General features: G+C 36.7%; 2 protein-coding genes across 3 annotated transcripts; one reads left to right on the plus strand and one right to left on the minus strand.

Moving 5' to 3' along the window:
* Positions 1 to 81: 81 nt before the first annotated feature.
* Or10z1 (olfactory receptor family 10 subfamily Z member 1) lies at positions 82 to 3,828 on the minus strand. Its single transcript, XM_076914539.1, has 2 exons — positions 3,639 to 3,828; positions 82 to 2,778 (listed from the first exon to the last, which is right to left on the minus strand). Exon 2 carries the CDS (start codon positions 2,675 to 2,677, stop codon positions 1,736 to 1,738), a length of 942 nt encoding a protein of 313 aa, XP_076770654.1. The 5' UTR covers positions 2,678 to 2,778; positions 3,639 to 3,828; the 3' UTR covers positions 82 to 1,735.
* A 12,083-nt stretch (positions 3,829 to 15,911) lies between these two features.
* Positions 15,912 to 22,910, plus strand: Or10x1 (olfactory receptor family 10 subfamily X member 1). Of its 2 annotated transcripts, none has more exons than XM_076913771.1 (2): positions 15,912 to 15,987; positions 20,968 to 22,910. In XM_076913771.1, exon 2 carries the CDS (start codon positions 20,979 to 20,981, stop codon positions 21,909 to 21,911), a length of 933 nt encoding a protein of 310 aa, XP_076769886.1. In that variant the 5' UTR covers positions 15,912 to 15,987; positions 20,968 to 20,978; the 3' UTR covers positions 21,912 to 22,910. The 2 variants fall into 2 exon arrangements, with proteins under 2 accessions (XP_076769886.1, XP_034376928.2); XM_034521037.2 differs by lacking the exon at positions 15,912 to 15,987 and adding an exon at positions 15,994 to 16,378 and having other exon boundaries at positions 20,968 to 22,909.
* The last annotated feature ends 3,812 nt before the right edge of the window (positions 22,911 to 26,722 follow it).

Below are 26,722 nucleotides of genomic sequence, written 5' to 3' on the forward strand. Positions count from 1 at the left end.
CTATTGCTTATGAATATTGCACCTTATTTTATCTTAAGTCTAGTATTTTTGCTTGAGTAGAAATTAACCTCTCCTCAATCTTTGGGAAAAAAAAACTCTCAGAGGAGAGACAGTTAAAATAATTATGGCTACAAATAAAGATATATGAAAATGACATGTAATTTTTCTATAACATTTACCTTAAGCCATTAACTACAGTGGAATATAACAATCAGAACATACCCCTAAAATGTTTACCAGTGTCTAAATTAGTTATAAATAACCAAAATATTTCCAATTGGGGGGTTATGATATAATAGACCATCAAGACTCAGTATGAGCTGAATAAAATTGTGCTATCAGCTTACCTTTCTCAGGTTCCTTATACTTCTATCTCCTTGGTAAGTCTGGTGGATCTGGAGCTTAGCTTTTCAAAGCCTTTATTTTTCTTCAGCCTAAGGTAATGGCTAGGTTTCTTCCTTGTCTCCTTGAGTCTTATTTCTCTCTGCTGAAATTCTCTATCCTCTCTACTCATGAGGTAATATTTCTAAATCAGCCCACAGATATCTTTCTGCTCCATTTATTGTGCCCTGTCTCCTGCTCTGCAAAGGGACCATATCGAAGTGAGGTGTTCACCTGATGACCACCTTCAACAACCAAAAAATCCCCATACTAACACATTTCTCATTTGTAAGACTTTCATTGTCTCTCACTGACTCAGGTGGCTCTGTAACATCTCCATAGTCTCTCACCAGCCAGCCTCAGTTATCTTTTCTAAAGGACCCAGTCAGTTTAGGACATGTTCCACCCATTCTTTAGGAACAAGAACACACACTAACTTAGGCAGGAAGTTGTCTCAGATCCTCACTCACAGTAACCTTTCCACGGACTAAAAGCCAACATCATAACATTATTAAAAGCAGCAGGCAGCAGGCAACATTCATTTAAAAATGACTATGACTCAAGTATATTGATAGATTCTTTATATGTGTATAAGTCCTTTTGCCATACACAAAAGTATGTAATGATAACTGTTTTACAAATGAGGGTGTTGAAGCTGAAAACAGTTTAAGTCACTTACCCAGCTTAGCACAGCTAGTTAGCTGAAGAGCTTGTGTTCACACTCCTGCCAGGGGACTGAGGAAGTTCTTTATTTCTCCCTAGCAACACCCAGAAGCCTGTATGAAACACTGTAGGTAGAAGGAATAGGCAAAACAAATAGCTCTACAACAAACTCAAAAAGATAATAGATAGGGCGAGGGATGAGGAACAGAAGCAGCAAGAGTGCTTCTTCCTACCCTGCGTCTCCCAGGCTACACGCTGAGTTTCAGACCTTGGGAGAACATCATTGATCAAATAGTCCATGATATAATCACTTGAAAATTCTCCACAATACTCCTAGATCATCCTAGCCTTGATCTTAAATACTCTGAAATTCTTTCATCTTGTTTAGCTGAGCTGGGAAAACAGTGATGATTAAGAAAATTCCTGTTTCACGATTTGTTTCGATAATTGGGAGTGGCATCTATGAGGAAAAAAAGGTAAATATTAAGATTTGGAGCTCACTGTGGGATGAACACAGCAAACAGAGCAGAAAATCCCGTTTTATCATTCCAAGCATTATGGGACAAGAGGCAAAGGAGGGATGTGAGGTTTTGGTACAGCAATTTTGCCAAAATTTTGAAATAATCTAGTCCATGGTATTGAACCTGATCTAGGACTGGCTTATGCAGAGAAGAGTGTCTCTGGCTAACCTTTATCCTTTACCTAGTAAACTCCCCCGGAAAGCATTTCTCAGAGCTGACTGTACAGCTCGATTCCTTAGACTATAAACAATAGGATTGAGGAGAGGGGTTGCCACAGTGTAAGTGACAGCAATAAGCTGATCCCTCTCAAGAGAGTAGCTGGCTTTGGGTCTCAAGTACATGAAGGAGGCACAGCCATAGTGGATAACAACCACTGTGAGATGCGAGGCACAAGTAGAAAAAGCTTTTCTCCTCCCCTCAGCTGAAGGGATTCTCAGGATTGCTATCAGAATACAGACATAGGAAACACTAATTAAGAAGAATGAGACCAAAAGGACCAGCAGACTGAGGATGAGGATTCCCAGCTCACTTAGTCTTGTATCCCCACAGGCGAGGCTTAGCACTGGAGGTGTGTCACAGAAAAAGTGCTGGATTTCATGAGAGCTACAGAATGAAAGATGAAAAATAACTAGAGTCATCCCCAGTCCAAAAAGGTATCCACTCAGGAAGGAGGTGACAACTAGCTGGGCACAGACAGTAGGATTCATACGGCTGGCATAATGAAGTGGGGCACAGATGGCCACGTATCTGTCAAATCCCATGACAGACAGGAGAAAGCAGTTGGTACAAGCCCATGAAGCAGAGAAAAACATCTGTGTAGCACAACCCATAAAGGAGATGGCCTGTCCCCCCATAACCAGACCAGAGAGCATTCTTGGGATAATTCCCAATGTGTAACAGGTCTCAGAGAAGGAAAGGAAGGAAAGGAAGAGATACATGGGTGTGTGCAGATGGTTATCCAGCCTGATCACTATGATGATGAAGACATTGCTGGTGATAGTGACAAGATACAAAGACAGGAACAAGACAAACAGCAGACGCTGAAGCTCCCCAAAGCTAGAGAAGCCCAAGAAGACAAAACCCCGCCAGCAGGTGGCATTGTTCTCTACCATTCTGAACTATAGTCCCGGTGATTCTGTTAGTTCCTTCCACCATGGCAGTTGATGTCTAGCCTCTTTAGATGCAGGTGATATGGGATCTCTTTTCTTTGTGCCTTTTGGAAAACATATACACAAAAGAATGTCTGATTTAGGCTGCAGTTAAACCTTAGACAATTTGTGCTGTTTTGACAGAAGAACATATGTTTACCCTACATTCAGGTATGTTATGAATAGACAATCATTATATAAACTCCTATATGCCCATCTACATGGAAATAATATAGGCACAAATGATTATACATATTACACACTCAAACTATGTGTTACACATCTTCTATTAATTACCACACTGTAAATATGTTGAACTTTTATGTAACAAATGCTCATAATTTACATACATACAAGTTTGAAACCATTTGCATCATGTATTTATTCTTTCTAATTTTATAGCTAAGGATATACATTTAAAGTACATTGACTATTAAAATGTATGGTAGAAATGGAAAGATTTGTGAATGTTTGGAGCTAAGGCAAGAAAGGTCAAGAGACATAACTTTTTATAAGTCTAACAGAAGCAGGACTAGAAAACAGATTTGCTGTGTTACAATCTAGAATTACTTCTTCATAAAATGATTGCTGTCTTCAGACACTTGGAAAATTATGCTTAACAAGTGTAGCTTAAGTATCTTGCTCAATATCAATTGGTTGTATCTATACAATCATTCCCCCTTCAAGCTATTCTATTCTTTTCAAATCCATTAGGCTGAGTGGAACTGGATTATTTTGCATGCCACCAACATGCTGAACACTGAAGGAAGAATAGGGTACAGCAACAGTTGTACATCATGTATCTGTTAGACCAATGATCAGCCAATGACCTTTGAACATCATTCCCTAACCCCCCAGATTTTCTGTGAACCAAGGTATGAGTAAGATCAGTCACTGTTGTGTGGAAAAAGAAGTCTTCACTTACATGAAGATCATAGTGGGATTGAGTTCTGCATTGTGGTAGCTATAACATAGGCAACCCTCAGAATATTGCTCTTCAAGAATAAGACTTGCAGTTCATCTCAAGTTCATCAGAAGCTCCAGTTCTACGCAGAATGATGCCAAATGATACTAGGTATTTCTTTTCCTCCACTTTAGCCACAGATAGTGAACCACATCTGCTTCTCTCCAAAGAGCTTCTCTCTCAGAGGACTCTGCTGTCCCAGTGGGCGCTGTTTCAGGAAACACATCTAATTGTGATTTTTATTACCAGTTGAGACTACTCTTCTGGGGAAAGCAGTGAAGGGAATTGTGAACAAAGAAAAGCCAAGATCATGATTCAAGCTACAACAACTTTTGTATTTAGTATGTAACAAATCTATTGTTTCTACATACAAAATCACTTTTAAAACATGAGCCAAGGAAGATAAGTTTATATTACATTTTTTTGGGGACAAGGAAATGGAATCTAGTCAAATTAATATCACTCAATCAGAATCCCATAATGAGGAATTAATGCTTGCAAATTCACAGATAAAATGAATAATTTATAAAATATACTTATAATAAAACAGGACTCACATATTCTTACAGTGGACTGAGGAGCTTGTTGCAACTGTTTTGTAGTATATCCAGTCTCAAAGCCATTGTGAAGACTATCCTGATCTCTCTCAGGTCAATATAATCTTTAAACCTAATCTTTCCTTTGTTTAATGTGCATCTTTCAAAAAATAACATCCCCTATTTTTGTCTTTTTTTTCCTACAAAGCTGTATCCAGATTTATATCCACTTCTCATCCTTTAGAAAACACGAATACCCCCCAAAGTCCCCAAAGTCAGGCAAGGGTAATCATTGCATATGACTGACAGTTGAAAGATACATGTTTCTTCAGTATATTTTTCTGTGCTATAAAACCCTACTCTAATACACTGGAAAAAATAATATTGCTTCATAACACGAGTTCAACACAAGAATGATTTAATTTATTTTATGGATTGAATTGTTAATATGGATAAAATGTTTAAATTCATATTCCAGGAGCCATAACATATCTTTCCCATCCCTTCAGCAGGCACTGTATCCTGGAGACCACACTATTCTCCTGCTCCCCCTGTGTTCCTCCATCTCCTTTTCTAGCAGCTTAAAATACTGAAAATTGGGCCAGTGGAAGAGCCCACACTCAAGATCCACTCCCATACCCAGAGACATCTTGACTCCCAGGAGATCTGTCAAAACAAGGCTCATAGGTGAGACACCCCTCACCCCAATACTTGGCCTAACTGGGACCTTCACGGGGCTCAACTGATATAGAACCTATCTGCCCCACCAGAGACACATCATCTTTCCGGTCCGCAACTGCATCCCAAAGCAGATCAGGTGCTCCAGCCCCCATTCCTATGCCCACATGCAGAAATAGCTCAACTCCCAGAAGGTTCATCAAAACTATGCTGGCAGAGACAGCCTGACTCAAGGAGGCCCATCATAACCAGGCTCACAAAAGGAACAGGGTCCAGTCAGAGTCAGCAAGGTCTGTTAATACCTGAGATAAACAGATGGTTAGAGGTAAGTACAAGAATATAAGCTACAAAAACCAATGCCATTTGGCAACATCAGAACCCAATTCTCCCATCACAGCAAGCCCTGGATATCCTAACACACCTGAAAATCAAAGTTCTGTCCTAAAATTCCATCTCATGACGATGATAGAGAATCTTTATTTGCAGATGATATGATAGTATACTTTAGTGACCCTAAAATTTCCACCAGAGAACTCCTAAACCTGATAAACAACTTCAGTAAAGTGGCTGGATATAAAATCAACTCAAACAAATCAGTAGCCTTCCTATACTCAAAAGATAAACAGGCTGAGAAAAAGATGAGGGAAATGACACCCTTCACAATAGTTACAAACAATATAAAATATCTTGGAGTGAATCTAACCAAGCAAGTGAAAGATCTATATGACAAGAACTTCAAGTCTCTGAAGAAAGAAATAGAAGAAGATCTCAGAAGATGGAAAGATCTGCCATGCTCCTGGATTGGCAGGATTAATTTAGTAAAAATGGCCATCTTGCCAAAAGCAATCTATAGATTCAATGCAATCCCCATCAAAATTCAAAATCAATTCTTCATAGAGATAGAAAGAGCAATTTGCAAATTTATTTGGAATAACAAAAAACCCAGGATAGCGAGAACTATTCTCAACAATAAAAGAACTTCTGGGGGAATCACCGTCCCTGACCTCAAACTGTACTACAGGGCAATAGTAATAAAAACTGCATGGTATTGGTACAGAGACAGGCAGGAAGAACAGTGGAATAGAATTGAAGATCCAGAAATGAACCCAAACACCTATGGTCACTTGATCTTTGACAAAGGAGCTAAAACCATCCAGTGGGAAAAGGACAATATTTTCAGCAAATGGTGCTGTTCAACTGGAGGTCAACATGTAGAAGGAAGCAAATCAATTCATTGTTATCTCCTTGTACAAAGCTTAAATCCAAGTGGATAAAAGACCTTCACTTAAAACCAGATACACTGAAACTAATAAAAGAGAAGGTGGGGAAGACACTTGAATACCTGGGCACAGGGGGAAAGTTTCTGAACAGAACACCAATGGCTTATGCTCTAAGATCAAGAATTGACAAATGGGACCTCATAAAATTGCAAAGCTTCTGTAAGGCAAAGGACACTGTCAATAAAACAAAATGGCAACCAACAGATTGGGGAAAGATCTTAACCAATCCTACATCCGATAGAGGGCTAATATCCAAGATATACAAAGAACTCAAGAAATTATACTCCAGACAACCAAATAACCCTATTAAAATGGGGTACAAAGCTAAACAAAGAATTCTCAACAGATGATAGAGAATCTTAATGAGGACATAAGTAACTCCTTTGAAGAAATACAGGAGAACACAAACAGGAGAAAAAAATTAAACAAAACCTACCAGGATTGAAAAATGGAAATAGAAATAGTAAAGAATTCACAAAGGGAGGCAACCCTGGAGATGGAAAACCTATGAAAAAGTCCAAGAGTTAAAGATGCAAGCATAACCAACAAAATACAAAAGGTAGAAGAGAGAATCTCAGGTATAGAAGATACCATAGAAGATATTGACACAACAGTTAAAGAACTCTAACAAAGTGCTAACCCAAAACATCCAGGATATTCAGGACACAATGAAAATACCAAACATAAAAATAATAGGAATAGACGAGAGTAGAGATTCCCAATGCAAAGGGCCAGGTAATATCTTCAACAAAATTATAGAAGAAAACTTTCCTAACCTAAAGAAAGAGATAGTCATAAACATACAAGAAGCCCACAGAACATCAAATAAGTTGGACAAGAAAAGAAAGCCTTCCTATCACATAATTTCAAAACACTAATACACAGAACAAAGAAAGAATATTAAAAGAGGTAAGCAAAAAAGGTCAAGTAACATATATATAAAGGCAGACCTATCATAATTACACCAGACTTCTCAACAGAGTCAGATGCCATGCAGACCTTAAGAGAACACAAATGCCAGCTCAGGCTACTATATTCAGCAAAACTCTCAAACACTATAGATGGAAAAACCAAGATAATTCATGACAAAACCAATTCAAACAATGTCTTTCTACTAATCCTACCCTACAAAGGATAATATAAGGAAACATCAAACACAAGGAGGAAACCTACACCTAAGAGAAAAAAAAAAAAAAAAAAAAAAAAAAAAAAAAAAAAAAAAAGAAATTAATCTTCTCACAAAAACCCAAAAGAAGAGAACCACACAAACTTAATACTACCACTAACAAAACAAAACAAAGCAAAATAACAGAAACCAACAATTACTGTTTTTAAATATCTCTCAACATCAATGGACTCAATTCCTCAGTAAAAAGACATAGGCTAACAGACTGGATACCTAATCAGAACCCATCATTCTGTTGCATACAGGAAACATGCATCAGTAACAAATACAGACACTACCTCAGACTTAAAGGCTGGAAAAAAATTTTTCCAACCAAATGGTCCCAAGAAACAAGCTGAAGTAGCCATTCTAATATCAAATAAAATAGACTTTCAATCAAATTTAGTAAAAGAAATGGGGAAGGATACATTATACTCAGCAAAGGAAAAATCGACCAAGATGAACTCTCAATTCTGAACATCTATGTCCCAAATGTAAGGACACCCATATTTGTAAAAAGAAACGTTACTGAAGTTCAAAGCACACATTGATCCTCACACAATAATAATGGGAGACTTCAACACACTACTCACCAATGAACAGATCATGGAAACAGAAACTAAAGAAATACACAGTAAAACTAGCAGAAGTTATGATTCAAATGGACTTAACAGATATCAACAGAACATTTCAGCCTAAAATAAAATAATATTCCTTCTTCTCAGTACTTCATGGTACCTGCTCCAAAATTGACCACATAATCATACATAAAACAAACCTCAACAGATACAAGAAGACTGAAATAATCCCATCCATCCTATCCAATCACCACGGACTAAGGCTGGTCTTCAATAACAACAAAAACAATAGAAATCCCACATACTCATAGAAACTGAATAACTCTCTACTCAATGATAACTTGGTCAGGGAAGAAATAAAGAAAGAAATTAAAGACTTTTTAGAATATAATAAAAATGAAGGTACATCATACTCAAATTTATGTGGAACAATGAAACCAGTGCTAAGAGGACAATTCTTAGCACTAAGTCCCTTCATCAAGGAATTGGAGAGATCCTACATAAGCAACTTAACAACATATCTGAAAGTCCTGGAACAAAAAGAGAAAAACACACCTAAGAGGAGTAGACAGCAGGAACTAATCAAACTCAGGGCTGAAATCAACCAAAGAGAAACAAAGAGAACTATCCCCTCCCCCCTCAAAAAAATCAACAAAACTAAGAGCTGGTTCTTTGAGAAAATCAACAAGATAAATAAACCCTTAGATAAACTAAATAAGGGGCACCAAGACAGTATCCAAACTAACAAAATCAGAAATGAAAAGGGAGACTTAACAACAGAATCTGAGGAAATTCAAAAAAATCATCCCATCCTACTACAAAAACATATACTCAACGAAACTGGAAAAATCTAGATGGATTGAATGATTTTTCTAGACAGTAAACAGATATCAAAGTTAAATCAGTACTAGATAAAACAGACCCATATCCCCTAAGGAAATAGGAGCAGTCATTAAAAGTCTCCTAATTAAAGAAAAAAAAAAGTCCAGGGCAAGATGGTTTTAGTGCAGAGTTCTATCAGACCTTCTAAGAAGAACTAATACCAATACTTCTCAAACTATTCCACAAAATAGAAACAGAATACTACCTAATTCAGTCTATGAAGCCACAGTTACACTGATACCTAAGCCACACAAAAACCCAAGAATGAAGGAGAACTTCAGATCAATTTCGCTTATGAATATCTATACAAAAATACTCAATAAAATTCTCACAAACCGAATCCAAGAACATATCAAAATGTTAATTCACCATGATCAAGTAGGCTTAATCCCAGGGATGCTGGGATGATTCAATATACAGAGAGCCATCAACTTAATACACTATATAAACAAACTCAAAGAACAAAACCACATGATCATCTCATTAGATGTTGACAAAGCCTTTCACAAAATACAACACCCATTCATATTAAAAGTCTTGAAAAGATCAGGAATTCAAGGCATACACCTAAACATCATAAAAGCAATATACAGCAAACCAACAGCCAACATCAAATTAAATGGAGAGATACTTGAAGCAATCCCTCTAAAATCAGAGACAAGAGATTATCCACTTTCTCCCTGTTTATTCAATATAGTACTCAAAGTTTTACCTAGATCAATTAGATGACAAAACTTTGTCAAATGATACAAATTGAAAAGAAAGGTGTCAAGGTATCACTATTTGCAAATAATATTATAGTATACATAAGCGACGCCCAAAATTCTACCAGAGAACTCCTATACCTGATAAACAACTTCAGCGAAATGTCTGGATGTAAAATTAACTCAAACAAATCTGTAGCCTTCCTCTACACAAAGGAATAAACAGGCTGAGAAAGAAATTAAGGAAACAACCCCTTCACAATAGTTACAAATAATGTAAATTATCTTGGTATAACTCTAACCAAGCAAGTGAAAGATCTGTATGACAAACCCTTCAGTCTCTGAGAAAAGAAATCAAAAAAGACCTCAGATGATGGAAAGATCTCTCATGTGAATGGATCAATAGGATTAACACAGTAAAAATGACCATCTTCCCCCAAAAAATCTACAGATTCAATGCAATCCCCATCAAAATTCCAAATCAATTTTTCACAGAGCTAAAAAAAAAAAAAAAAGCAATTCTCAAATTCATCTGGAATAACAAAACATTCTGGATAGTGAAAACTATTTTTGACAATAAAAGAACTTCTGGAGAAATCACCATCTGTGATCTCAAGCTCTACTTCAGAGTAATTGTAATAAAAATTACATGGTATTTGTATAGAGACATAGAGGTAGATCAATGGAATAGAATTGAAGACCCAGAAACCCACACACCTATGGCCACTTGGTCTTTGACATAGAAGCCAAAACCAACCAGTGGTGGTGGTGGTGTGTGTGTGGGGGGGGGGGGAATGCAACATTTTCAACAAATGATGCTGGTTCAACTGGCAGTCAGGATGTAGAAGAATGCAAATTAATCCATTTTATCTCTGTGTACAAAGCTCAAGTCCAAGTGGATCAAGGACCTTCACATAAAACCAGATACTGTAAATCTAATAGTGGGAAAGAGGCTTGAACACATCAGCACAAGGGAAATGTTCCTGAACAGAATATTAATGGCTCATGCTCTAAGATCAACAACTGACAAATGGGACTGAAACTGACAAGCTCTGTAAGGCAAAGGACACTGTCAGTAAGACAAAATAGCAACCTACAGATTGGGAAAAGATCGTTATCAACCCTATATCTGATACAAACTATACAAGGAACTCAAAATTTAGACTCCAGAAAAACTAATAACCCAATTAAAAATGAGGTACAGGGCTAAACAGAGAATTCTCACCTGAGGAGTCTTGAATGGTCAAGAAATGTTCAACATCCTTATTCAGGAGGGAAATGCAAATCAAAACGACCCTGAGATTCGACCTTACACCAATCAGAATGGCTAAGATCAAAAACTCAGGAGATAGCACCTGTTGGAGAGGATGTGGAGAAAGAGAAACAATCTTCTATTGCTGGTAGGATTGCAAGCTGGAACAACCATGCTGGAAATCAATCTTGTGGTTCCTCAGAAAATTGGAAATAGTTGTACCTGAAGACACAGCTATACAACTACTGGGCATATACCCAAAAGATGTTCCAACATATAACAAGAACACATGTTCCACTATGTTCATAGCAGCCTTATTTATAATATCCCAGAGCTGGAAACAACTCAGATGTCTCTCAATGGAAGAATGGATACAGAAAATCTGGTACATTTACACAATGGAATACTACTCAGGCATTAGAAATGATGACTTCATGAACTGTATAGGTAAATGGATGGAACTAGAAACTATCATCCTGAGTGAGGTAACCCAGACCAAAAAGGATGTACACAGTATGTACTGAGAAGTGGATATTAGCCCAAAAGTTCATAATACCCAAAATAAAACTCACAGACCATATGAAGTTTAACAAGAAGGAAGGCCAGAGTGTGAATGCTTCAAACCCACTTAGAATGGGGAATAAAATAATCATGGGAGGCAAGGGAGGAAAGAACCTGTGATAGAGATGGGATGGGGTGGAAAAGAGGAGCAAGGCCAGGTATGGGAAGAGACAGGAGAGAAGTCCAGAGGCCCAGGAGAATGAATAGAAATAAGTAGCAGTATGTGGTGGGGAACTGGGGGAAATCACTACAAAGTCCCAGAGGCCAGGGAACTGAGAGGCTCCCAGAACAAAGTGGAGATGATATTAGCTGAAATATCCAACACTGGGGATTAGAACCTTAAGAGACCACCCCCAGTAGATAGACATGTCCCCCCCCCCAGTGTAGAGATGGGGCCACCAACCCATCTCAAACATTTTAACCCAGAATTGTCCTTGTCTAAAGGAAATGAAGGGACAAAATGGAGCAGAGCCTGAGGAAAGGTCATCCAACAACTGCTCCACCATGTGAACCATTCCATCCACAGACACTAAACCTAACACTATTGCTGATGCCAAGATGTACTTGTAGATAGGAATCTGGTATGGCTGTACTCTGAGAGGCTCTGTCACCAACTATTATAATAGGCCAACTATTGTATTGAACCTGGGAACCTCAATGCAAGAGTTAGGAGAAGGACTGAAGGAGCTGAAGAGGATTGCAATCCCATAGGAATAATAACAGTATCAACTAACAGGACCCATCAGAGCTCCCAAGGTCTAAACCACAAACCAAAAAGTATTCATGGGCCAGTCCATAGCTACAATTACATATTTAGTAGAGGATGGCCTTATCTGGCATCAGTGGAAGGGGAGGCATTTGGTCCTGTTGAGGTTTGATGCCCCAGCATAGGGGGATGCTAGAGGGGAGAGGCAAGAGTGCATGGGTAGATGAGGAAGCACCCTCATAGAGCCAAAGAAGAGGGGTATGAGGTTGGGGTTGGGGGTTGTGGAGGGGAGACCAGGAAGGGGGATAACATTTGAAGTGTAAACGAATAAAATGCTTAATAAATTAAAACAAAGAATTGTGAACTTTAAAAACATTATTCTTTTTTTTTTAAAGAACATATTCTTTCAAATCATCACTGCTCCTGGTAACTTGCTGTCAGTTATAAATACACAAAAGGTAAGAAAGATATGAAAACAAGTATAAAATTAATGTAAATACAAGTTTTATGACTATTTGCATTCACTATTGTTTTTAGTTGGTGCTCTTACAATTGTTAGTGTGCACATCAAGCACAGTTCAGTTAAAGTTACTATGGAATTATTTTTAGTAATATTTCCAGACATGAGTCATTATAAACAAAATAAGAGAAAGATGTATTGCTGTGCATATTGCTTTATATTTAACAATTATGGGTCACTTCAGGAGTCTTCACTCTTTTTTTTTTTTTGTAACAGGTTCTACTGAGTAAGTTCTACTCTCTGACTTAAAGAATGTGCCTTAGCATTTCTTTGCTTTTCATAAGTCTTATTTCTATTTATGGGTACCTGTATGCTTGGGTGAATAGCACATATATACAGCTACTTATAGAGGCCATAAGAGGTCATCAGACCCTCTGGAACCATAGTAGGGGGCTGACAACCAAACTTCTGTCCTGTGCAAGAGCAGCAAGCATTCTTCAACAATGAGTCAATCCTGATCTGCTCCTTTTGTTGTGTATAAAAAGAACTGAACTTTAAAACATATTTATTTAATAATGCAAAATGCACACATTAGGCCTAATGAAGTCTTCTTGGATTGTACACTGAAGAGACAATAGAAGAAACAGTTACAATTGAGAGACAATATATGTTACAAAATTACATTGACTTAAATTAGTATTAATTAGTATTTTAAGTTTAAATGCTGTATCTATTTTGGAGTGAGTCATGATTCTCTTTATTTGTAACTATTTGTATGATGAGTAAGTACTTATCTTAATAAAATATTAGATATGGAAGTTCAAGCAACTTGCATTTTGCTATGCTATAAGTAATCTTCCACAGATATGCTCATGATCTCTATTTTGAAACATTTAAAATGAAATTATTCCCAAAGTTAGGATATTCACATCTAGTATTCAAACAATTAGTGAACTAGAAGTGTTTGTTAATCTTGGAAATTGGTATTTTCTATAATGTTCAAATCTTACTGATCTCCTGAAAATATCAATTGCAAAAATAATTATATGTAGAATCCTATCATTGCATCCAGAGTTTCTCATGAGAAATCCATGATGTTTCAGTTTACTTTACCACTTGCATTACTTCTGGTATAACTGAGACAAAAAATAAAATTACCTGGAAGCCCTCTCCTTGCCTTTGGTATGACCGTGTGATTTTTAAAAAGTCTATTTATATGAGGGTTTTTGCATTGGTTCACTTAAGTATGTTGAACCATCTCTACATTAACAAAGTAAAGCCACCTTCATTGTAGTAGATGACCTTTTTAATATATATCTGTATTCAGTTTGCAAGTATTTTATTGTAAGGGGTTTTTTTGCATCTATCATCATTGAAGAAAGTGGCCTGTAGTTTTATCTTAATAGGTTGTATTAATTGATTTGTGCATATATGTGGCAATGATATTTTAAAAAGAGGCCATAATTTAAGAGAGAGATGAATGAACATGAGTGACTGGACTTTCCTTTTGCTGTTTTTGTATCCTTGTCTGTATTGTGTGTTAAAGTAAACTCACATTGTGGATATTTTTTACACAAATATAAAGAGAAAGAACAGTAGAAAACTGATTCTATGAAGTCAGTATTTATCTAATACCAAAACCAAGGAAGAAAACAACAAATGAAAATTAAAGACAAAATGTCTTAATGAATATAGATGAAAAAAATGTGAATAAAATAATTGACAACAAAGAAACATATTAAGCATATAGACCACAGACAAATTCACTCTATTCCAGGAATATAATAATAGCCTAATATATGTGACTCAGTAATGCAGGACTTGTGTTGCAGATGTATCCCCTCGAGCTGTTTCAAAATCATATACATAAACAACACTAAAGAAACTTAGCAGGTTGCATTTATATATTTCTGTGTTCATGTACATATGTAACGATGCAACTCAAAAAAAAAGAGGCTGTGATTTTGACAGGTAACTCGGGGTGGGAAGGGAAAAGACTGAGGGAGCACACATGGGAATGGTTGGAGGAAGGAAAAGAAAGAGGGAAAGTGACGTAATTATATTTCAATTAAATTTTTAAAATTTAAAAAAGAAAACCTAGGTCAATACCCATAATAAATAATAAATAGTCTCAACAGAATGCTTATGAAAAAGGGAGCTGGAGAGATGTCTCAGATGTTAAGAATACTTGCTTTCATAAAGTACCTGGGTTTAGTACCCAGATCTCACAGGTGTCTCACAATCATCTCTAACTCCAGTTCCAAGGCATCTGATGTTCTCTTCTGACATTGACAGGCACTAAGCATGCAACAGTGAATATATTCATATGCAGTCAAAAGATTCATAGAATAAAATAAGTAATTTAAAATAATTATAATTAGTTATAAACAAAATATAAACACAGAAAGGTCACACATCACAATCAAGATTGCTTTACTCAACAAATATGGAGATTGTTCAACATATTTAGTTTATTAGTATAATTATATCAAATAGGCCTAAAGAAGGGGATAATATTATATTAAGAGATGCAGAAAGGGCCATAAGATACAATATAGATATGTAATAAAAATCCTAGAGAAAACAGGGTTGAAGGAAACACATGTCAGCATAAGAAAGTCTATATATGAAAACACATCAACAACATCATCACAAGTAGACAAAAACTTGAAGTAATCCTATTAAAATGAAAAGCAAATCAGGGCTGTCCATGGTCCATAATCCTCAATAAAGCACCTGAAGCTTTACGCAGAACAATATGGTGATAGAAATTTACGGGATACAAACTAGAAAAGAACTCAAATTACCTGTTATTTACAGAACAGATGGAATTACAAAATAGATCACACCAGAAAAAATTTAAATGTGTTCATTTTCATCAAAGTGTCAGATTATAATATCAATTTATAAAAAAAACAATAGCCTTAATCCAAACCGAAAACAAAAATGCCAAGAAACAGATAGTTCAGCCATGCTCATTGCTGTTCTATTCACAATGCAAGAAGTATAAGTCTAGGTATCCATAAACTGATAAACATATGATTAAAATGTGTACATATACTTTATTTACATTAGCCATTCATAGGCATTTAGTAGAGTCATACTACTAAATTTTCGTGTAACTAACAAATGTTAATGCTGAATGTCCTTTCAAGAACTTACATTATGTAACTGTTTTTAAAGTCTTGTCTTAAAGTTTGGTTTAAGGCAGTGTCTTCACCAATGAAAGTGAACTAAATGCTCATTAGTGTTCTCAACTTTATTTAGGCTTCCTGCCAAAACAAAATTTAGCAAGCAGAAGAAAAAACGTTTTATGGGCATAATGAATTTTGCACACCTCAAACCCCCAAGGCTTTGCAGAAATGTTTCAAAGGTCACATGTTACACAAAACCCTTTAACTAATGAGAGAAAATTATAAAATTGAGAAAAAAGTTTTCTTCCTTTTCTGATGAAAGACAACAGGGATCTCCCAGGCTCTCCTAACCAGAACCACACAAACCTCAAGAGGTGAGGAACCTCAACATTTAATAATAATCACAAAAATATCTTACAATGGCAGACAAAAAAAGGCTCTGCCCACTGTCATTGTGTGTTTGGTGAGACACGAGCCCAGCATCTTATATCACCCAATCTTGAGCCATGGGTAGATTTAATCTACACAAACTAGGAAAGCCTTGATCTTTCTGATTGCACAAAATACAAAAGGTGTAGTCACTTTCTTAAGGTTGCTAGAAATTCAGTAATAAAACCATGAGTCTGAATTCTTAGGCCAATGATTTTTGTGACTCAATTCTTACTTTGAGTGAAGAAAAACACATGCTTCTACAAAAACCACGAGGAATACTTCTCAGAATTTTCAGTAGCAGCGACATTCTTTGTAACCTAATGAAGCAACAAGGTAGGAAAAGTTCCACATCCTGTGACTGCTCTCTTTTATTAATAATGAATTATCTCCAATCACTCATCATTTCTCTTTAAAGTTTGAAGAAGTATATGGCTCTTTTGTTTACAAATGATAAGTAAATATGGGCACAAGTAGATTATCTTCACAGAGAAGTGAAAATAATTTGGATCCAATAGCCTCATCCTAATTATGCAGCTAGAGTAGAGAGAGAGAGAGAGTCTAAAAGCCAAACTGTGGTATAATGTTTCATCTAACACAATTCCAGCACAAAGGTCTGGGCAGATAAGGAAGGCCCATTGTGAATGTGCACTGGTCTTTCTTTACCTTGCAGAGTACTCCAGCATTCTTCTTTTCACCTATTTTGTATCTTGATTTTTAATGCTTAAGATTTAATTTTATTTTCATTTTATTTATATGGTGTGTGTGTGTGTTTATGCATGTATTTATGCCATGGGTATGTAGCAAACCCAAAATAATACAGACAGCATCAGATCCCTGGAGAAATAGTTACAGGCATTTGCAAGCATGTGACATGAATGATAGGAACAGGAAAAGAACTACAGAAGAGTAAAAAATGCTCATAAGCATCGAACAATCTCTCCAGCCATGGTATTTAATAAAAGACAGAATTTCACACTCTAGTGCTTTCTTCTATCCATCCTATCCCGGAGTTTACTGTTGAGCCTAGGCCGGCTTAGAACCCTCTTCACTTTCCTGAGGGCTATGACTACAGACACATACATACTCTCATGCCTGCATTTCCATCTCAAAAGACTTACAAAATAAGAATGCCCTTACAAGCAACACCCACTCCCTAATTATGTTATAGAAGGAAGTTATACATGTTGGATTAAATCTAACATTTACTTGTATATAGTATGTTATAGAGAAAGCATAGGTTTTTTTTTTAAAAAACACACAAACTAAACCAGCTTCTTGTTTTGTAAATCTGTTTTATTATATCATAGATGCAATACTTTAACTCTTTGGATTTAGAATACTTAGAAATAAGTTTATTGTTGAGTTGCTATAAAGTGAAAGTATAAGAACTTCAGTGTATAAGATAGATGTAATAAATGTGTCAGAAATGTTCTATCTACTGATGGAAGAAATGTGTTTCTGTGTCTTAGGGAAAATGAGAGGGCCCTAGTAGAACTTATTTTCCTTGGGAGAAGTGGGATGAAAGCCTTGAATATTACAAAAAAACTAGTCAGGGAGGAAATGAAACAATTACTTAAAAGCAAGTTTTGGAAGAAGGACAGCAAATTCAACATTAAGGAGGTTTACAATAAATAAGTCACAAGGAAGGTCCTAGTTTCCTAAATCAATCTCAATATCATAGCCTTAGGCAAAAGAAAACAGAAATGATTATTTACATAGAATAAAATACTGAGGCAAGGTGACTGAAGAAAAGTTGAAAAGCAAAGCAAGGAAATTTTTAGCATGCTGTCCATGGAAGCCAGGGAATGAGGAATGATGTAAGCAGGTGGAAGAAGACAAATGAATCAAGAAAACATGTAAGTGTTTGTATATGAGGACAATAGAATGAAAAATAAAAGCTGTAAGGCGTAGTTCACAGGGTTGTACATTCTCTCTGGAACTGTTTGGAGGTTTATAGTATGTTTCTATGCCTCTTCTGATACTGACAAGAGAGATTCTTCCATAAGATGCTTAATAATAAATCCTGAGCTAAATCTAAGCACTATGGAAATTCTGTTATTCTATAATTTCAAAACTCACAATAGGGAAAAGTAAAACAAACCCTATCCCTGGCAAATCTAGTCACTATAGGACTATGTGCATTCTCTACCACTGAGTCCAGACAAGGTGACCCATTTAGTAGAACAGGATCTGCAATCAGGCAACAGAGTAAGGGACAGACCACACTCTAGTTGCCAGGTTACCTGCATGAAGATCAAGATGCACATCATATTTCCAACCCTGGCTTGCTCTTTGGTTGGTGATTCAGTCTCTGGGAGCCCCAAAGGTCCCAAAGGTCTCAAGGGTCTACTGCTCTTCCTGTGAAGTTTCTGTCTGCTTCAAGTTGCTCAATCCTTCATTCAACAGTTCAACAAGGGTCCTTGAGCTCCATCTAAAGATTCTACACCATCTCACAAGGACACTTGCTCAACTATGTTCTTGACTTCTTAAAGTGTCACTTTGAAAGCCATCTTGAGGAGTGGAGGCATAATGATCATGGTCAAATTATTGAAGGGGAAAACAAAGAAGAGTAGGAAGAATGGCAAGAAAATTGTGATTCCAGTTAGAAATATGTCACTTTCTAGATATAATTATTTCCAAACTAAGTTAATCTCAGATGACCTACATGGATCACAGCTGTCTTATGCTCCTCATATTTATACAGTGAAGTGAAAAATGGATGAACATTTGAAAGAATTTTGCAAAATATAGACTCCATAAATGTTAGTTACCAAATATGTTAAAATGTGAGACCAGAAAAATAGCTCTTCCTAATATGATGCTGAATATATCAATCACATAGGCAAACATCATGTTGTGGAAGTTGGGGAATTGAGATTAAAGAGATGAAGAATTAATGAAGAATTCACGTGGAGACTTGACAACATTTGTTTTGGGGCGATGAGCTTGCCATTTAAAAATAGGCACGATCTCAGTTGCCTCCTGTTTTAAACTTATATACAGTCTTTCTCTATTAGTCTTAGACTTTTAGGTAATTCCTCTGACCTTAAGAATCCTGGGGCATCCTAATGTCCATCCATCTTTCCCCTTAGAGTAACCAAAGAGAAGTGTGTGTGTGTGTGTGTGTGTGTGTGTGTGTGTGTGTGTGTGTGTGTGGTGTTTTCTTTAATGATTTAAGACCTTGATTTCTTCCTCAAGTAGGAACAATGATTTCAGATTTCTTCAGCAATTTTGTCATCGCCCAAGCCTAGTCCCAAAATTACTAGAAAGTCAAGTTTTAGTCTTTACTTAACAGACATTATTCAGGAATGGCTATGATAGACTACTGTGTTTTTCAGTGTTCTGGTTGGTTTTTGTTAACTTGACACAGATCTACATGTACCTAGGAAGAGAAAATCTTGATTGAGAAAAATGTCCCTGTAAGACAGGCTTGTAGGAAAATATATTAGATATTTTCTTTTTTTAAGTTGTTAATTAATTAACATCCCAAAAGCTGCCTCCTCCCACTTCCCCATCATAGAGTCACTCCCTTATTTTCCCTCCCCATCTCCTTAGAGAGGTTGGGCTTCCCTGCCTATGCCTCCACCCTGGCACATCAAATCTCTGGCATATCCTCTACCACTGAGGCCAAACAAGGCAGCCATGGAAACTGAGCTCTACATCTGCCGCATATGTGGTAGGGGCCTCATTCCATCCCATATATGTTCATTGGTTAGTGGCTCAGTCTCTGAGAGCTCCCAAGGGTACAGATTAGTTCACTTGGTTGGTCTTCTTGTGGGGTTTCCATCCCCTCAGCGCCTTTAATCCATCCCCCAACTCTTTAATAAATGTTCCCGACCTTTTTCCAATGTTTGGCTGTGGGTATCTACTTCTGTTTCAATCAGCTTCTCAGTAGAGCCTAGGAGAACACCTATGGTAGGATCCTGTCTGAAAGCATAACGGAGTTTCATTAATAGCTTCAGGCATAAGTGCTTGCCCATGGGATGGGTTTCAAACTGGACTGGCTGTTGAATGGTGATTCCATTGTTGTTTCTGCATTTCTGTTAAATATGACAAATTTTGGGTTGTAAGTTTAGTGGGTGGCTTGATGTCCTCATCCCTACACAAGGGGTCCATGTCCCCACTGTTAGGCATCCCAGCTCCTGCCTTGACTTATAGGAGCCTGCCCCATCCCACTTCTCTGGGACTTCCTAGAGATTTTTTCCAACTTCACACCCCAGCAGCTGCAGATTTCCATTCATTTTCCTGGCCCTCTGGGGCTCTCTCTGTCTCTCCCCATACCTGATCCTGCTCTTCTCATTCTCATCCTCTTCTCCTCTCCCAAGAAAGAAACTAACGGATGTTATAACAAAAGGGATTTGACAAATATCCACAGAATCTTTCACACACACACACACACACACACACACACACACACACACACACACACACACAAAGTTATTGTTTCTCTGTTAAGTTTCTGTTTGGTTAACCTGTCTATTAGTGAGAGTGGAGTGTTGAAGTCCCCCACTACTGTTGTGTGGTATTCAATTTGTGGTGTGAGCTTTAGTAAACTTTAACAAATTTGGGTATTCATTTATTTGGGGTATAGATATTTAGGGTTGAGACACCATTGTGGTGAACCAACAATTCAAGGGAGGTCAATCATACATAGCATTAGGGTGTTTTATTGACAGTCAACCTTTGTAAGACAAGAATAAATGAACTTTCTGGTGGAATAATAAGTCACAATTGAGATATTATTGAAGAGATACATGAATGCATATGTAGAAAATCACATCCTCTACATACATAGATATGTTTTGCTAAACAATAAAAAATTGAGTGTAACCATATGATGTGTTATATTCATACTTACATTTTATTTGAATATATTAAAGAATAAGGAAAATCACAGATTTATTTGTTCTTTTACATTTCAGGAACCCAAGTAATGATGACCAACCAAACAATCCTGAAAGAATTCATTCTTGTAGGCTTCTCTGTTTACCCACATGTACAGACCTGTCTCTTTGTGGTCTTCCTTTGCCTGTATATGGCCACTCTTGCAGGCAACCTGACCATCATGGGTTTGACTTGGGTGGAAAGATCTCTCCATACACCTATGTACTTCTTCCTCAGTGCACTCTCCTTCTCTGAGACCTGCTATACCCTGTCTATCATCCCCAAGATGCTGGTGGATCTTCTGAACAAGGACAGCCACATTTCAGTCATAGGCTGTGGCCTGCAGATGTGTTTCTTCCTGGGACTTGGAGGAACAAACTGTATTCTTCTCACATTGATGGGGTATGACCGATTTCTGGCCATCTGCAACCCCCTCAGATATCCTCTTCTAATGACCAATGTTGCATGTGGACAACTTGTAGCCTCTGCTTGGGTTGGAGGCTTCATGATATCACTAATTGAGACAACACTAATATTCAGAATGTCTTTCTGCATACCTAACCTCATCAGACACTTCTTCTGTCATATGAGAGCAGTTCTGAGATTGTCCTGCACAGATAGTAACTTTATAGAATTCGTTGTAACACTAATGTCAGTGTTGGGTTTGGTGGGTACATTCTTGCTCATTCTCCTGACTTATGTGTTCATCCTTTCTTCTGTTCTCAAGATCCCATCAGCTGAGGGTAAACAAAAGGCCTTTTCCACCTGTGCCTCACACCTCACCGTGGTCATCATCCACTTTGGTTTTGCATCTGTTGTTTATATGAAGCCAGAAAACTCTAGAGGCGATGACACGCTCATAGCAGTTCCATATACTGTCATTACCCCATTCCTCAGTCCCATCATATTCACACTCAGGAATAAAGATATGAAGAATGCTTTCAGAAAGATCATGAGAAATACAGTAGTCTTGAAAAAATAACCTTATGTTGTTATTGTTAATACATTATTTTTTCATGAGTCAATGGAGAATTGGCTATGTCATCTCTGTAGAATGGCTTGGATAAAGGAACAAGCAATTGGGGTTTCACTTGAGCTTTTTAGGCATTTTCTAAGTTTGCTCAACAAGTTATAAAAATACTTTATTGCCCTTTCTTCTGCTGATATGGGGATTCTGCCAACTAATTTCTGCATCTCTTGCATAATTTACAAGTGAGGAAGAAAATAAAGCAACATGATAATCAGCAATATGACAATGAACAGGTGTCTTCCAGCAATGTGACAATGAACAGGTGTCTTCATTACCTAATGATTTAAATATTAATTTTTTTGGCATAGATTGTAATGTCTTTGGTTAGACATTCCAGTAGAAAAACTATTTCTGTCAGGATATATATGTTGAAAAGTCGAACAACCAGCTATTTGTACAAATATGGATATGTATATTATATACACATTCAGAAACACAGACTCACTTGTTAGGTATTCACAGCATACTGATGACTGATTAATAAAGATTTTAATAATGCCCTATTCATGACTGTGGCATTATTTGACTTCTACGTACTCACTTCTAAGCATAGGAGAACTCTCTAAGATATTCTAGTGAATAAGTAAGATACCAATTCCTACATGATCTGTGATTTGTGGAATGTTTAATATTGGAAATGTATTTCTTTATTCTCTGTTTCCAAGATATTCAAATACTATTGCTGTGATATTGAGAAATTTGACTCCCAAATAGCATTTTTGAAAATTTAAGCAAGGTAAAGAATATATAAAGCATTTAATCCCACTAAAGCTAGTGTTAGATGTTATACTATCACTGTAAAAAAATCTGTAAAAAAAAGAAACACTGTACAAATTATACAACAGTGAGATATCTTTCTTACAATCTGGATAAAAAGCTATAAATTTCCTTGAAAGCATTTTTCATTTTTTCAGTTAATTAGCTATGATCTCTATTAAAGGTATAAATTCTGTATGAAGACACAGTCTATATAAGAGTTTTTTTTTTAAAAGACAATTGAAATAATGAATGAAAATAGTCACACATAGCCTGGCAAAGCAGTGGGAAGTATAGGTGAATGAGCCCCTGTCAATGAAACTGCCCAAGACCCTAAGCTTAGTTTTCCAAAACACATTCTACTGCCCTCCTCCTTCCAATTTACCTCTATTCCATTGCCCAGAATGGAATGTTGCCAATTCCAGCATTCTTCAGCTGCTCAGGTGTAGGCCACTACAGTCAGAAACATAGAGAACCTCCTGTCCTGTTCCACATACTGCACCAAATTCCAAGTAAGTTGTAAGAAGTTAAGTCCCTAACATGAGCAGACACTCCATAGTGGTTCAGAAGTCAAATAAGCCACCAGAAATTCAGGTGTCAAAGCCACCAAAACCAAAGCAAGAACAAAAACAAAAGATCAAAACAACCATTTAACAAATACAAACAGACAAATAAGCACCTAGACCTATAATCATCCCAAACTCAGATCCTTAAATGCCAGTGTAAGACCACAATTAATAGCCAGGGCAATATGCCAACACCAGAGCTCTGCTATACTATGGCAACAAGACCTGAATATTCCCATTTAGCTGAAGCACAAAAAAACCCTTCAAATCAACTTGATACAGGTCTTTAAAGAAGAAATTAAAACATCCTTTAAAGAAATTGAGAAAAATAGAAACAATAAATCGAAGAAATCAATATATCCTTTTAAGAATGAGAAGAAAGGCAGGGGAATGGGAAAAATGTAAAGGAAACTAATCAAGATCTGAAAATGAAAATAAAAGCAATAAACAAAACACAAACTGAGTGAATTCTGGAAATAATGGAAATTGATAATCTAGAAGTGCAAACAAGAACTTGAGATGCAAGCATCACTAACAGACTGCAAGAGATGAAATAAAGAATCTCCGAGGATGAAGATATGATGGAAGAAGTAAATTTATTGATTCGAAAAAATGTCATATCTAAAAAGTTCCTGACACAAAACATGTGTGGAATCTGGGACTCTATGAAAAGACCAAATCTAAAAATAATAGCTAAAGTAGAAATTTAAGGGTTCTTTGGAAAATCTATTGTATCTGATGGTGTTTTGTTGGGGCAAACAGACGAAGGAGTGTTTTCTTGAAGTGGACACAGGTGAAGGGATGTTCCAATAAAGCAAGCATGTGGAAGACATGTGATGAAAGACACTTTGCTAAAGATACACACATATATTGGTTCAGCTTACATGCATTGTTGAACTCTATTTTTCATGACTCCATAGTACGAAACACCAACAAAACTTCTCAAAAGGTTCCTGTATCTTCTTGCTACTTCTTTGGACTTGGGCCAATTGACAGAGTTATGTCAGCTGTTACAGACTCACATGGAGTTTTGTTAAGATAGATTCATGTGTGGAGGCAGACATATAGTGAGGCAAGACTCATGGATGACATATGTTTGGAGAGAATATAAATATGACTCAACAGACAATGACAGGGGCTTGGCTTACTTGCATAGCTAGCTTTGCATTGCTTATTGAACACTACTTCATTGAAAGAGGCACACCAAAGGGCTGTCTCTCCTAAGTTGTATGACTGCTGGTGATTCATGTTTGCTATCCCAACATAACCAAACTGGACTACTGGTGTATTGATAAAGTGCTTACAAGTGGATTGAGCTGCCAACACTGACTCCTGTGAATTGAAATGCTGATTTCCTAATGAAGCAGTTGGGATTTGCTCCAAAGAACAATTTATAAGCAAATCCACTTCTCATGCATGCTAAAACCCTTTTTTTTCCCACTATCTCTTTTGGGTGGTAGGCTAGAAGAAAAGTTAAAGTGTTCAACAACCATTATTAAAAGTAGAGTTGAGAAATAATTGAAGCTACAAATGGGAATAGAAGAAAAGGAAGATTCTTGGCTCAAAGGTCCAGAATATCTTTTCAACAAAATCACAGAAGAAAATTTTCCTAAAGTAAGAGATGCCTTTAAAAAATACAAGAAGTTTACAATTCAATGTTTTTTGTTTTAATTATATTTTGTCCCATTGTGTTCCAGGCTGTATGATGGTCAATCTGTAATGATAGTACATCAATCAGCTTTTATTATAATTCCTGTAAATTTATCTGAACCCTCGTATTCTGAAAAAGGCATAAAAATATTGGAAAAATTAAATTATGCTCTAGCAAGGAGCAAACATATGGTTGGGCTGATCATTGCCTGTGATGTTGCTCTCATAACTCTTATAGCCAGTGCTACTACTTCTGCATTAGTTTTAGCACAAGAGGTAAAAACAGTTAGCTTTTAGTTAATCATCATGGAGAAAATCTAACCAAGGCCCTGAGCAAACAAGTGGATTTTGATAGATGGCTAGAAAAAAATAATTGACACATTATATGATATAGTGCAGATCATGGAAGATGAGATACAAGGAATAAAAGTCAGAAGTCATTTGGAATGTCATGTTTGATATCTATGGCTCCAAAATGTATAATGAGAGTCAACATAGTTTGACATTCAAGTATTAATTATTAATTAATTAATTCAAGTATTAACACTTCTTTAAATTTATTGTCCTCCATAAAGAGATTGAAAGTTTAGGAAATACAAAGCCTTTGTCTTTTGCAGCTTCTAACATTGCAAATCATATTTTGAAAATGTTACAGGCTGTTTTTTTCTTCATGGTCCTCATTTACATCTCTCTTATTGGATGTAGCAGGACTTGGCTTTATAATCAATTTATGGCATGCCTATTATCTGTTCTTTTTATAGGAATCATCAGAGCTTTTACAGATGTCAAAGCATAGTTATATAAATTCAAGCACCAGTGTGTTCGCTAGCAGAGTTTGCTAGTCAATGACGAGTAAGATTGTCTTGAAAATCTTCTCAACCTAAGACAGGCCACAAATACAAGATATTCAAGTGCTGATGATGGATAAGAGCTTTGTTTTTAAGTGGCAACCTTTTTTAACAGGCATAACCTTTTGCTCCATGACTGATAAAGTATGATGGTCTTCTAGATAAAAAAGATAGGTAAGATTCTCTCAGAAGCGGATTGACCTACGACAGGGTATGAATGCTACTATTCATGTATCAAAGACAGGTAAAGTTCACACTTCTTGAGAAGACATCTAAGGCGGGCACAGGCTTTCTATGCCAATAGTTGAGATAGCTTTGGTTGTATAGATTTAAAAAGGGGAATATGTGAGGAGCACATCCAAAATTAACTTTGGCTGACTTCTTGCTTGTGATTAATTATGAGTGAGTATCTGTTTCTGTTTTAGTGTAGACATGTGTTATATTCTACCAAGTTCCTCTACTTACACATACATCATCGAGAGACTTCCAAGCCTGAAAAAAAGTAGGCTTAGTCAAACATAGATACTGTGTACCATAAACATTTGTGGTCATTGTTTAACTTCCTAAAATTGATTACGCTTTCTGTTCCTTGCATTCAATAGACAAAAAGAATATATACTCAGTCCCAATGTGGTACTGACCTGCAGCCCTCCCAAACCTGTCTCTTGCATCTTCATTCTGCCTTTCCTCACACATTCCCCATTCATGGTTTTTATGTTGACTGACCAGCAGGCTCTAGCTTTACAGCAACTTGATTTATTAGGGGTGGGGGGCAGTGATATGTAGAGAGGGTTTTTCCTCAGAAATTCTCATACAGCTGATAAATGCCTCAGCAAACTGGCTTCATACAAAATTAACTTAAAAAAATCAGTAATCTTCCTATATACAAATGATAAACAGGCCGAGAAAGAAATCAGGGAAATAACAAACTTTTCCACAAATA

The sequence above is a fragment of the Arvicanthis niloticus genome, chromosome 16 (assembly GCF_011762505.2).
Source record: "Arvicanthis niloticus isolate mArvNil1 chromosome 16, mArvNil1.pat.X, whole genome shotgun sequence".
Classification (NCBI taxonomy): Eukaryota; Metazoa; Chordata; class Mammalia; order Rodentia; family Muridae; genus Arvicanthis; species Arvicanthis niloticus.

Coding starts and splice junctions, on each gene's coding strand:
- Or10z1 (XM_076914539.1), bottom strand. CDS start 2,677: ATGGTAGAGAACAATGCCACCTGCTGGCGGGGTTTTGTCTTCTTGGGC.
- Or10x1 (XM_034521037.2), top strand. CDS start 16,297: ATGCTTCTACAAAAACCACGAGGAATACTTCTCAGAATTTTCAGTAGC. Junction 16,379..20,967: donor TAACCTAATGAAGCAACAAG/GTAGGAAAAGTT, acceptor TTTACATTTCAG/GAACCCAAGTAATGATGACC.